The 13,158-nt window shown below is 39.0% G+C and overlaps 1 protein-coding gene across 7 annotated transcripts in view; it reads right to left on the minus strand.

Moving 5' to 3' along the window:
* Positions 1–13,158, minus strand: part of ANO6 (anoctamin 6) — a 230,075-nt gene that overhangs the window by 64,990 nt on the left and 151,927 nt on the right. For 6 of the 7 annotated variants that reach the window (XM_064284355.1, XM_064284356.1, XM_064284357.1 and 3 more), the window contains 3 exons: positions 9,631–9,765; positions 5,633–5,738; positions 1,827–1,887 (listed from right to left, as the gene is read on the minus strand). In XM_064284355.1, coding sequence (XP_064140425.1) covers positions 1,827–1,887; positions 5,633–5,738; positions 9,631–9,765 — 302 coding nt within the window. The remainder of the gene's footprint in view (positions 1–1,826; positions 1,888–5,632; positions 5,739–9,630; positions 9,766–13,158) is intronic. The other variant, XM_064284358.1, reaches the window with a different exon arrangement.

Genomic DNA, 13,158 nt, shown 5'->3' on the forward strand with positions numbered 1-13,158 from the left:
CTATAGACTGGGAAAAAGTTTTTAGCTATGACATTTCCAATCAGCGTCTGATCTCTAAAATCTACATGATACTACAAAAACTCAACTACAAAAAGACAAATAACCCAATTAAAAAATGGGCAAAGGATATGAACAGGCACTTCACTAAAGAAGACATTCAGGTACCTAACAGACACGTGAGGAAATGCTCACAATCATTAGCCATTAGAGAAATGCAAATCAAAACTACAATGAGATTCCATCTTACTCCAATAAGGCTGACATTAATGCAAAAAACACAAAATAATAAATGTTGGAGAGGTCGTGGAGAGACTGAAACACTTATATACTGCTAATGGGAATGTAAAACGGTACAACCACTTTGGAAATCTATTTGGCGCTTCCTTAAACAACTAGAAATAGAACTACCATATGATCCAGCAATCCCACTCCTTGGAATATATCCTAGAGAAATAAGAGCCTTTACACGAACAGATATGTGCACACCCATGTTCACTGCAGTACTGTTTACAATAGCAAAAAGACGGAAGCAACCAAGGTGGCCGTCAACGGATGAATGGATAAATAAATTATGGTACATTCACACAATGGAATACTACGCATTGATAAAGAACAGTGATGAATCCGTGAAACATTTCATAACATGGAGGAATCTGGAAGGCATTATGCTGAGTGAAATTACTCAGTTGCAAAAGGACAATATTGTATGAGACCTGTATTATAAGATCTTGAAAAATAAACAGAGAAGAAAATATTCTTGGATGGTTACGAGAGTGGGGAGGAAGGGAGGGAGAGGGGTTTTCACTAATTAGGTAGTAGATAAGAACTATTTTAGGTGAAGGGAAAGATAACACACAATACAGGAGAGGTCAGCACAACTGGACTAAACCAAAAGCAAAGAAGTTTCCTGAATAAACTGAACACTTTGAAGGCCAGTGTAGCAGGGACAGGGCTTTGGGGACATGGTTTCAGGGGACATCTAAGTCAATTGGAATAATAAAATCTATTAAGAAAACACTCTGCATCCCACTTTGGAGAGTGGCATCCGGGGTCTTAAATGCTAGCAAGCAGGCATCTAAGATGCATCAATTGGTCTCAACCCACCTGGAGCAAAGGAGGATGAAGAACACCAAGGACACAAGGTAATTATAAGCCCAAGAGACAGAAAGGGCCACATAAACCAGAGACTACATCGGCCTGAGACCAGAAGAACTAGATGGTGCCTGGCTACAACCGATGACTGCCCTGACAGGGAATGCTACAGAGAACCCCTGAGGGAGCAGGAGAGCAGTGGGATGCAGACCTCGAATTTTGGTAAAAAGACCAGACTTAATGGTCTGACTGAGACTAGAAAGACCCCGGATGTCATAGTACCCAGACCTTTTGTTAGCCCAAGACAGGAACCATTTTTCCAAAGCCAACTCTTCAGACAGGGATTGGACTGGACTAATGGATAGAAAATGATACTGGTGAAGAGTGAGCTTCTTGGATCAAGAAGACACATGAGACTATGTTGGCAGCTCCTGTCTGGAGGGGAGATGAGAGGGCAGAGGGGGTCAGAAGCTTGCTGAAGGGACGCAAAAATAGAGAGTGGAGGGTAGGAGTGTGTTGTCTTGTTAGGGGGAGAGCAATTAGGAATATATAGCAAGGCGTATATTAATTTTTATGTGAGAGACTGACTTGATTTGTAAACTTTCACTTAAAGAACAAAAATTAAAAAAAAAACTATATACTACAATTAAATTGAGTTCATGTATGATCTTGTATTTATTTTTATGTTAAGAGGAAATGTCGTAAGTGAACAGAATAAAATGATTATAACTTACCCCAAACTCCCATAAATACTGCAAAGACTAGGGTTCCAAAGCTGTCAAAGATACACAGTTTCTGTAAGACATAATGACATGTAAATAAATAAATGTTCTTCCCTCACTAGGATTCAGCAACTATGCAATGCTTTGTTGTATTCTACAGTCTGAAGATACAGGTAGTCCCTGAGTTATGACAGGGTTCTGTTGTGATGACTCCATCATAAATCAGTTTGGACTTCAGTCAGATACCCAATATTTTTTTTTTTTTAGTTTTTATTATTACTGTCTTTTATTGCCAGTATCTTTAAAAATACTATCTTTGTCTTTGGGGATTGGAAACACATAAACTTACAGATATATTTTAATATATACATACACGTAAAAATACAAATAAAAAAATAGACAGCTGTAAATGTGGTTTGTCATAACTTGAATACATTTTAAATTGGGGACTACCTGTAGTTCTTTTTAAAGCTGACACCTAGTTTGACAATCACCATATTGACAACATATTCATAGATGGGATTTTTTGTTTTTAAAAAGCAAACAACTTTTACTACATTTACCAGTCTTTTCCAACAGAATCATTCCAGATCCGGGAAAGGAATAGTTACAGCTTCTAGGAGTCCCACGGAGGTACAAAGATGCCTGGCTGCTAACTGAAAGCCTGAAGTTTGAATCCACCCAGAGGCTCCTCAGAAGAAGTACCTTGTGATCTACTTCTGAAAAATTAGCCACTGAAAACCCTATGGAGCATGGGTCTACTCCGACACAAACGGGGTCATTATGAGTTGGAGTCCACTTGATGCTAACTGGTACTGGTATAGCTGGTAAGACTCCACTCAGCTGAAAGCCTCTATCAGGCTTCTGAATAACAGCCTATCTGTATGAGTTATCACAGTGAATTCGAGGAAGGGCTATGGCTTTCTATGTTCAATGACTTCAAGCAACTTTTGGACATATGTGTGTTTTATCATCTTAGACTGGTAATAAGTTATAGGATTCCCACTTTTCTTTCCAAGAGAACAAACCTGGGGTTTATTCTGAGATGGCTCTCCTTCAGAGGAAGACTCACAGGAATGGTGTTTCCTCAAACCCAAAGATGGTGGCTCTATCCTCACTGACAAACGCTTCCACTGGGCACAGGTGCTTTTGCCAACATTAAAATGAGTGCAAATGATCATGAATAAAGAAATGACATGCCTGGGTGAAGAATGGTCCATTCACTAGTTCTGATAAGGCCCATCTGTTTGCTAGTATATAAATAGCCTATCTCCCTCTATGACTTCCTGGAAAGTCTTTCAATTAGTTACTAATTTTTCATTAGTGAGCATTTTACACTTACTAGTCTATAAATTATATCTTATATCTACTTTATGATAGATCATAATCAAAGCTAAGAAGACAGGGGCTGAGAAGAAAAAGAAGCTACAGGTGATAAAAGCAAACATTTCAAATGCAAAAAAAAAAAAAAACAATTCTTGTCAGCCAGAATGCTAAGAACCTTACTTAGGAAACCTCAATCACAGAACAAAAATATTAATCTCCGTTATCTGTACACTCATTTCTTGGTCCTGCTTTTATACTTCTATTTCTATTTTGTTAACCCCTTTAGCATATATGTTGATTAGGTAATACTTCGTCTCTTTCCAAAAGAAGGAATTAGAAATTAATATGTAAATAAATGTATGCGTGAAAGAAGAAAGAAATGATTAGCCAGCAAACAAAAAGCAGGAAAAGGTGGCTCTTTTTCTAACTTTTTTTTTGTTTCATTTCCTCCTTTTACTCATATTCTTTCCTGTGTTCTATCCCCTTTGTAAACCATTATGACAACACTCAAGGGATCTTTTAGGAAACTGGAATAGAACCAAACTCATTCAGTTTTTCCAAAACAGTGGGAAAAAAATGCTCACAGGGACACATTTGAAAATCATGTCCTTATGGATGGGTAGGTGGGAGCAGAAGAAAAGAAAGAAGTAGGGTGAGGTGTGATGAGGGGGAGAAATTCTTAGGGAAAATGGTATTTTCACTTGTATTTTTGTGAAGTACAGTTTGCCTTGATATTATCTTTGGCATTTGCCTTAAATCCAGTGTGTTGGGATGCATGCTAACTACCCATTTATCTGTTGTCACTGGGTCGATTCTGACTCATAGCAACCCTATAGGACAGAGTAAAACTTCCCCATAGGGTTTCCAAGGGTGTAATCTTTACAGAAGCAGACTGCCATATCTTTCTCCCATGGAGCAGACTGATGAGTTCGAACCACTGACCTTTTGGTTAGCAGCCAACTGCTTAGCCACTGTGCCACCTGGGCTCCTTGTGTGCTAACTAGAGACCTTTAATTTATAAGTCACCATCTTTGGAAGGCAGCTTCCCTCTTACTAACTTCAAGTCATTTACTATGTATGATCTGACAGGTATTTATAGTCTAGAATTTTTTTCTAGGTTGGGGGGAGTAGTATGGTTAAGTGCTTAGCTGCTAATTGAAAGGTCGGCAGTTCAAACTCGCCCAGAAGATCTGTGAGAGAGAGACTTGGCAATTTGCTCCCATAAAGATTATAACCTAGAAAACCCTATGGGGCAGTTTTATTCTGTCACATAGGTCACTATGAGTTGAACTCAACTTGATGGTACTTAACAACAACAATATAATCTACTTTAATTTACAAATTACATTTAAAAATCCATGTTGACAATACCCTGCAATCCTCTTAATTAATTGGTGAAGCAATTCTTCCAACATAGAGCTGGACTGAAGAGTGACGTGCATGGTGCCACCATCAGCCTCACAGAGATCACACCCCACCAGGAACGTAGCAACGGCAAGAAGTGCAGATTTGCAGTCAGTTTCTGGCTTTCCCAGTTTCTAGGTGGGTGAGCTTGAGCAAATTAGTTATCTCTGAGGTCTTCAGTGTTTTAATCTGTAAAGTGGATATAATGTCTGTTCTGCCTATCTTGTAGGGCTGTCGTGTGTGTCAAAAGTGATAATATAAGTACAAGAACTTCATAAATCATTAAATAGAAAGTGGTACTATTACCACAGCAATACGTTCAGTTAAAAATCTATCAGACTTACATGGAGTGGATTGGAATATTCTGAGTACGCAGAATTTTCTAAACTTTCATGGCAGAACAATGGGATAGAGAGATTAATATGACAAGGAAGATATAGTATGTCGGAGTTGTCAGGAAAACTCTCAGACCCTCTTTCTTTCTGTCTAGAGTTTCTGGCTGCTTGTCAGTCAGTAGACTCCCTCCAGCATCCTAACCTCTTGGATTTTAAGAGCTCATAGGGCTCAAGACCATGCATGTATAAGGGGAGCCAGATATGTGCCGTAGGAATGTTTTGAGACAAAGTGAATATTTAGGGTCTTTAAAAATCCAAGCATAATTTCAACACACTTGAAAGGAGGAAAACTGAAGTAAAAGTTTCAGGTTCCTACTCACTTGAATGAAGAAAAATAATGGTAAACTTATTAAAAAGAATTTATGAGATAAGCTGAGTTTGAAATTTCTGCCTTGATTACTTGAAATGTTCAAATAGTTATGATTCTACCCTTCCACACTGACTTGCCATGGAACTTTTTTTTTCACCATGAAACTTTAGATAAAGCTTTTAATCTCAGTTTATTATTTGTAAATGAGGAAGAGACCCACACATTCCATACCACCCAACCACATTTTGAAGCTTAGTTGAGAAATACCTTTCTGGATTTCTCAGTACAATATCATTTCTATGTTGTACTAAAATTATTATTAATAAGAAAAAACTCAAATTCTTTCATTATAGGCAAATGTTTGGAATAACAGAAAAAATTACCTTCGAGGACTCGCAAGTAATATTGAGTCTCCAAAATGGACAAAGCCTGTCACACTGAGGACACATTATGATCTTGCCGCCTATATCAGGATTACACACTTCTTTGCTAAAGAAAAAAAAAATTGATCAAAAAATTAAATAAATAGGCTAGCAGTATAATAAAATTCAATATACATTTATGATAACAAACGAAATGAAGCCTCTTAGAAAGCTAATAAAAGGGAGCCTCATTAGCCCGATAAAGCCTTGCTACATAAAACCTATAGAGAACATCATACTTAATGGTAAAGTGCTGAAAGTAATTCTATCAGGAACCATAAAAAGTGTTCTGCTATCATCACTTCCTTTCAGTTGCGAGTCCTTGCCAGCACAGTAAGTCAAGGAAAACACAAACATGGAGATTGGCAAGGAAGAAAGAAAACTGTCATTACTAACAGATGACAGGATTGTCTATATACAGACAACTCGATAGAATCTACTGAACTTTTTAGAATTAATCCGTGAGTTCAGTAAGTTTGCTGGACACAAAATCGATATACAAAAAGGAGTTGTGAAACTGTGTCCCTATAATTAGAAGATAATTCTTCAAAAAAGGTACCACTTACAATACTTTAAAAAATATAAAGAACCTATGGATAAATCTAAGGAGCCCTGGTGGTGCAATGGTTAATTGCTTGGCTGCTAACCAAACCCACCCAGCCGCTCTGTGGGAGAAAGACCTGGTGATCTGCTTCCATAAGATTACAGCCAAGAAAACCCTATAGTGCACTTCTACTCTGTCACACGAGGCTGCTATGAGGCAGAGTCAGATCTACAGCAACCAACAACAGCAACGAGGAATAAATCTAATTCAAAACGTATAAGATTTATATGGAAAAAAATTATAAAACCATCCTGAAAGACATTAAAGAAGACCCATATAAATGGATACATACACTAAATTCATGATTTAGAAGAATCAGTGCTTAAAGGTATCTGTTCTCCTCCATTTGAACTATAAATTCAGTGGAAGAGCAGAAGCCTAAGAACAGTCAAGAAAGACACTCCTGAAGATCAAGTCCCTGTTGGCATAGGCTAGGTTAAGAAAAACTGACCAACACAGCAAAGTAAGAGTTTAGAAGCAGACCTCTGCATATATAAAAAGTGATTGATGACAGAGCTGGCGCTGCGAAACGGTAAGGTGAGAATAAACATTTTAATAGATGGGGCTGGTACAATGGAATATCCTACAGAAAAAACATGAAATTGAGCCTATAATCATATCATACACGAATCAATTCTAGGAGAAGCCATTCACATAGGTCCCTATGTCAATGGGCTGGGGCTGTGCAGTTAGATGGCCCTGCAAATAACTCGGTAAAAATAAATGGGCATGGGAAGTGCTTCCTGAATGGCCAAGTAAGGATCTCTGAAAATTCCCTCCTCCATAAAAGCAATGAGAACACCAGAAAAAGTTGTCAAAAATCAGCCTTTTCAGAACTTGAAATGAATCAAAGGCTTGCAGTGATCTGAGAACCATTTATTTGAGAAAAACACTATCTTTATACGAGTATCAGCTTTGTGGCATTTTAACTTGCCCTATGTCTATCCCCATCACTCCAGCTTTGCAGGAGCTTGAAAAACCAATAGTGTTGCAACCAAGGTAGCTGTGAAAAACAGCAGCCTAAGCAGCCACTGGAGGGGGCAGATGGGATCTGGAGCTATTCAAAAAGCCCATCTCCAGAGAATTATCACTGCTTGACCTGTCTGGCAGCTCCTAGAAAAAAGCTCCATTCTCAGGACTTGTCATTATTTGACCAATCTCAGAGCTCACTCTGTGTGAACAGCCCTATCCCCAGGGTGTCTGTTTAAAACAATCATCAGGAATTACTTAACATGGCAGGTGGATGAAGCAGCAATATCAGTAGGGATTAAAAAGAAGATGACCAAAAAACTTACAAGGAAAAATTAAGAAAGGGGATGTCTATTGAAAAAACAAACCAACCAGTTGCCCTTGATTAGATTCTGATGCACGGTGACCCCGTGTGTGTTAGAGTAGAACTGTGCACCACAGGGTTTTCAATGGCTGGTTTTTCAGAAGTAGATCGCCATGCTTTTCTTCCAAGGTGCCTCTGGGTAGAGTAAAAACCTCCAACCTGTTGGTAAGCAGCAAGCATGCTCCTTTTCTTATTTTAGGTAGTAGATCATTATTCCTTATACCTTAAGTATATATTCTATCCTCATGTATCTACCCAATAGCTAATAAAATTGACTGAAACTATGTAAAATGAATATTTTCAATATTTAAAATTTTAAAAAAGTTTAAATAATTAAAGTCCAAAGAGTTTCGAGCACAGGGAGTATGTCCTCAAAACCCTAATCCAGTTTTCTATAAATTAAACTGTGTGGTATTACAGGAAATACGTGGTGTGGCTTTCATGGTGATTTTATAAAATGAATTACAACAACAACAAAAAAAAAACAACCACTCAAGAACCCCATAAAAATACAGCTTTTGCAACTTTGAAAGTGTTTTTTGTTTGTTTGTTTTGAGAAAGCGTATTTTTGCAGTGCATTTTTTGGCTGAACAATACTCAAAACAATGGAGAAGCCAAAGACAAATAAGGCAAAAGGTATCAACATTCAGCTTTTGGCCCAAAACTCTTTTTTAGTGATGAGGGGAGAGTACTTCAAAGACCTTTTGCAGCTTTCTACCTGAGAAGCTGTAATGGGTACAAAACTTGGAGTCTTCTGTTAAATAGATTAGGTAATTATGCTGCTACATCTCGGCTGCAGTGTAAGTAAGCATCCTGCCTTGGGAGGCAGGCTGATATGCTAAGAGCTGGAAAAATTTGATCAGCTCATCACTGGTGCCCAGAAAATTTGATCTGGCTGTCACACCTGGAAGGAGGCCAGATGATTAAGAGAAAACGCCTGGCTTAGTATTGCATCCCTTCTGGAGGCTGAGACCACTAGAAGCAGGGGAAGAACAACACGACTCAGGCTTAAAAAAAACAACAAAAAACCTCGTTGCTATCAAGTCAGTTCTGACTTATAGTGATTCTATAGGACAGAGTAGAAACTGTCCCACCGGGTTCCCAAGGCTGTAGTCTTTACAGAAGCAGACTGCCACATATTTTTCCCAGGGAACAGCTGGCTGGTTCGAACCACCCACCTTTTGGTTAGCAGCCAAGTGATTAATCACTGTGCCATCAGGGCTCTTCAATTCAGACTCCCATTGCCGTCGAGTCAGTTCTGACTTATAGCGACCCTACAGGACAGAGAAGTGCCCCATAGGGTTCCCAGGGAGCAGCTGGTGGATTCAAACTGCCAACGTTTTGGTAGGTAGCTGTAGCTCTTCACTACCACCAGGGCTCCCAATTCAGCCCAGCGATGGTGAAATTCAGAGTGCTCTCCCACCCATATACTTCCTTCAGACAGTGCAGCTGGTGTTTGAATTCAAGCACCCAGCACTACCTACTTCTTTTATCACTTTTTTCCCTAACATCCTAATGGCTAATTTTTAAAATGAAAGGTAAAAAAATCAAACAAGTGTGGGCCACTTAGTGTTTCAACAGGAATTTCTTTATGCATGAAAAAAGTTATTTTTAAGTGCAGAAGAAAAAGCTACACCAGTCTTGCCACCACTGCAACACTGAAGAAATCGGAGCTGCTCTTGGCTCACATCTGTAGGGCTGAGTGAAGCATTCCTCTGGGGGCAGAAGTTCAAGGACAATCCTCTCTCTAGTCCTCCTTTCTTTTTCAAACAGAGTATTGTCTTCAAATATTGGAACGCTTCCTAAGGGTAATATTCCTGTCAGAGACAGGGCTGGATTACCTAAGAAAAAATTTTTTCCAGTTCACTTAGTTATTATACACAGAACAAAAGGGATAAATCATCTGATGCAACACGTGGTCTGCAGTAAGCCTTGTTTTACTAAAATAGTCTAAGACCCCGGAAAGTAACTTTTGGTCTAGTCAACTTTTCAGCGTGGCACCAAGGATTAAGCAGAGGTTACCTCCATGTACAGTTATCTTGATTAAAATATCCATAGAGAAAGCAAGCCACTCCTACAACTGCTGCCAGCAGAAGCATCTGTGTGTAATAGCCCAGCCAAGCAAAATAGATTCCAATCTTCTCTCCATAGTATTTCCTGAAGAAAGACAAATTATTTTTAGGGAAGACGCAAATAAGCACTCTGTGCCTTCATCCTAATGTTAACTTCTGATTTTAAATAAAGGAGGCTTTAAGCTTTAACCTCTGGCTCAATGCACACTTAAAACATATTCATTTTTATAGCCAACTATGAATTCTACTGATGAAACAAAAAGTAGATTACATGTAGCCAAGTACTGATCATTGGTTAGCCTGTCGAAGCAAAGTAAATCAGTATAGGGCCAAGGGAGGGGAAAATGCCGAACAGGGAGCAAATAGAGTTTCCCCATCATCCTTTGTTAAGACGAGCAAGATTTCACACATTCTCCAACCGATGATTCTTAATATGCACGAAACAAATGAACACAAATAACAGCTTACAGTTGCCTTTATTTATGTAGGGAACTTCCTTGGAGGGAAGATACAATGTAAATCACAAATCAGGGCAAGAAGTGACTGATAAGAATACTAGTTAGTAGTGCACGGGTATGGCATCAGGAGATGGGAAACAAAGCACATTTATTTCCATGTAACTGGGGCTTTGCTGTCTGGGTCATGGATGGCAGGCAAACAGCAGGCTCAGGACGGTGCCTGGGAGAGAAGAGCCCGGGCAGGGGGTTTGAGATGTCTTGGCCTCTTTGTTGTTACACTTTCTCTAATACAATCCTACCAACTATCCATCCTTGAAATGACACATTTAAAATTGGGAAGTGTCTTAGACGTCTCCCAGCCCAACTTCCAGGATAGTAAAAAGATTCTGCCATATTTACAGAGCTGGTCAGACAGTCTCTACTTGAATATTTACAGTGACAGGGAGTTCATAACTTCCTAAGACATCCCGATTATATGGTAGGTGACAAGGTCAGAAAGATGTTTTGAATCTTAAACCAAAAGCTCTCTCCTAGTTCTTGCTGAAGGGCTAGGAATAATGGGGATCCTTCAAATGCAATATTCTCTCATCATTGTCTTTAGCTGCCAAAAACATTCCAATTCTTAACATCAATTTTTAAAAATTCAGTTTTGATTTTTTTAATCAAAGTTTTGAGTATACATCCATTAAAGAGTCACATAGTTCTAGAAGGCTGACAATAAAAAAGAGCAGTCCCCAGCTACCTCCCCATTTCCCAGAAGCATCTACTTTCTGTTAGCTGATTTCCTTGATTATTCACCTCCACCTTGCTAAATTAGATGCTTACAGCGCTGCTTATTGATTTCTCAGTTTTATGTTATCATTTATCAACTTTCTACTCTGGAAGACGAGGATTAAGCTCTCCTTCAACCCCTGCCTCACCTACGCAACCATACCTCCATTCTTCCGTCCTCTCAACGTAGTTGCCTTATTATCTTGGGGAGATCAACATGCCTGCTCTACATTATTTTTGATTCTGTTAACAGTACTCACAGCTGAATCAAGTCATCTGCTATGATTATTTTGCATTTCCTGACCCATATTTTGTTTTTCCTGCAGTCAATAACTGTCTTGTTCACTGCTTGGTTTTCTGGGTACTTATCGCTTATTGAACCACAGACTCTCCCACAATTGTGCAATTCTCTCAGCATGTTTAAACACATGAGGTTTTCTATCAGTTTGACCTTCAACAAATCCCTTCAGATCTCCTCCAATCTGGATCAGTGGCTCTCTAGCCCTGCTGCAGAGCTGCCGTCCTGGGAGCTCCCTGGCTCTCTCTCTTGTGTTAGGCTCCCTGTCTTCTAAATCTTATGTCTTCCTCTTTCTTGGCGGGGTACCTCCCCCATTACCTCACACGTTTTAAATTGTGAAAATTCCATTCTCACACTAATTAACAGTTTGGCCATGTACAGAATTCTAAGCTGAAAAATCAATTTTCCTCTGAACTTTCAAGTTACTCCTCTATTTTTTTTTTAGCTTGCAGTGTTGTCGAGAAGTTTGCCATCATCCTAAGTCTTGATCCTTCACATGAAACCTGTTTTTCCTCTCTGGAGGCTCACAGGATTTTCTCTTTGCCTCCAGTGTTCTGAGATTTCATGCCGTAGTGAATTGATGGCTCTATTTTCATCCTCTATGCTGGGCATTCAGTAGACTCTTCCCTTCTGGAAACTCATGTTTTTATGTTGTTCAGTTCTGAGAAATTCTCTTGAAGTATTTCTCTGATTTCATCTCTACATTTCCTCTGTTCTTGTTTCTGGTACTACTATTATTTGTTCATGGGACCCGCTGGAATGATCCAATTTTTCTTATCTTTTCCCTCTTTCATTTTCTATCAATTTATCTTTTTTCTCTATGTTCTGCACAACTTCTTCAGTTTCATTTTCTAGTATTTCTCTTAGATATTTCTGTTCTATTCCACTCCTAATTTCCAGGAGCTACTTTTCAGTCTCAGAATGGTCATCTTCCTGTATAGAATCCTGCCCTTGTCTTATGGATACGATATCTTCCTTTATGACTCTGGGTAATAAAGAGAGGTTTTGGGGGGAAGTTTCCTTTCTTCCTGTGCAACATCTGTTTCCTCCAAGTTGCTCTTTTCTGTTTGGTTTGCTTTTTGGAAAGAGCTCATTTTCTCTGCTGGTATGTCCTGGAAACCACAGATAGAGGCTTAACAGAATGGATGCTCAAGGGGTCACAAATAGGATGCAATGAAGGGAAGAAACATGTGGACCAGCAACCAGTGTGAATTCCCTGAACAGGGAACAATTAGCGAAATAAAATAGTGGGTAATTACTTTACCAAAATCATAAAGAATCATTTGGACTCCATTAAACCTACTACTCTGCCATCAGATGTTATAGGTTTATCATAAAAGGGCATCGATCAAAGGAAAATTTAACGTGAATGTTAACCTTAAATATTTACAGAGATGTAAACATTCTATTTTAATATCTTTTTCTATAGGGTTTTCAAAGAGTTAATGAAAGTGTCTATGAAAGTAATCCAACTAATAAATGAGGAAGGGATTTAGAATATCATCATTTGGCAAATCCCTAATGAAATGAGCCCAAGCAATGATCATTCATGCTAGCATGACAAAAGATAGGGAACCAGATACAGTGAAACCTGTGACGTTTCTCACTGCACTTAAGATAAAAAATAAACTCCTTACCAGGCTCCTGCTCTCTAACTTCATATCTTACCATTCTCTTTCTCATTAGTACTGGTATTTCCTCAAACTTGCCAAGTGTATTTGTGCCTTGGGGCCATTGGATAAGCTGTGCCTATTCCTGGAATGACTTCTCCCAAATCCTCAAAGCTATTCAGGAGCCTTGGTGGTACAGTTCTGAAGAGCTTGGCTGCTGACCAAAAGGTCAGCAGTTTGAATCTACCAGCAGCTCCTTGGAAACCCTATGGAGCAGTTCTACTCTGTCCTGTGGGGTCACTGTGAGTCAGAATCGACTTGACAGCAATAGGTGTTTTTTT

Source organism: Loxodonta africana, chromosome 4 (assembly GCF_030014295.1).
Source record: "Loxodonta africana isolate mLoxAfr1 chromosome 4, mLoxAfr1.hap2, whole genome shotgun sequence".
NCBI classification, from domain to species: domain Eukaryota; kingdom Metazoa; phylum Chordata; class Mammalia; order Proboscidea; family Elephantidae; genus Loxodonta; species Loxodonta africana.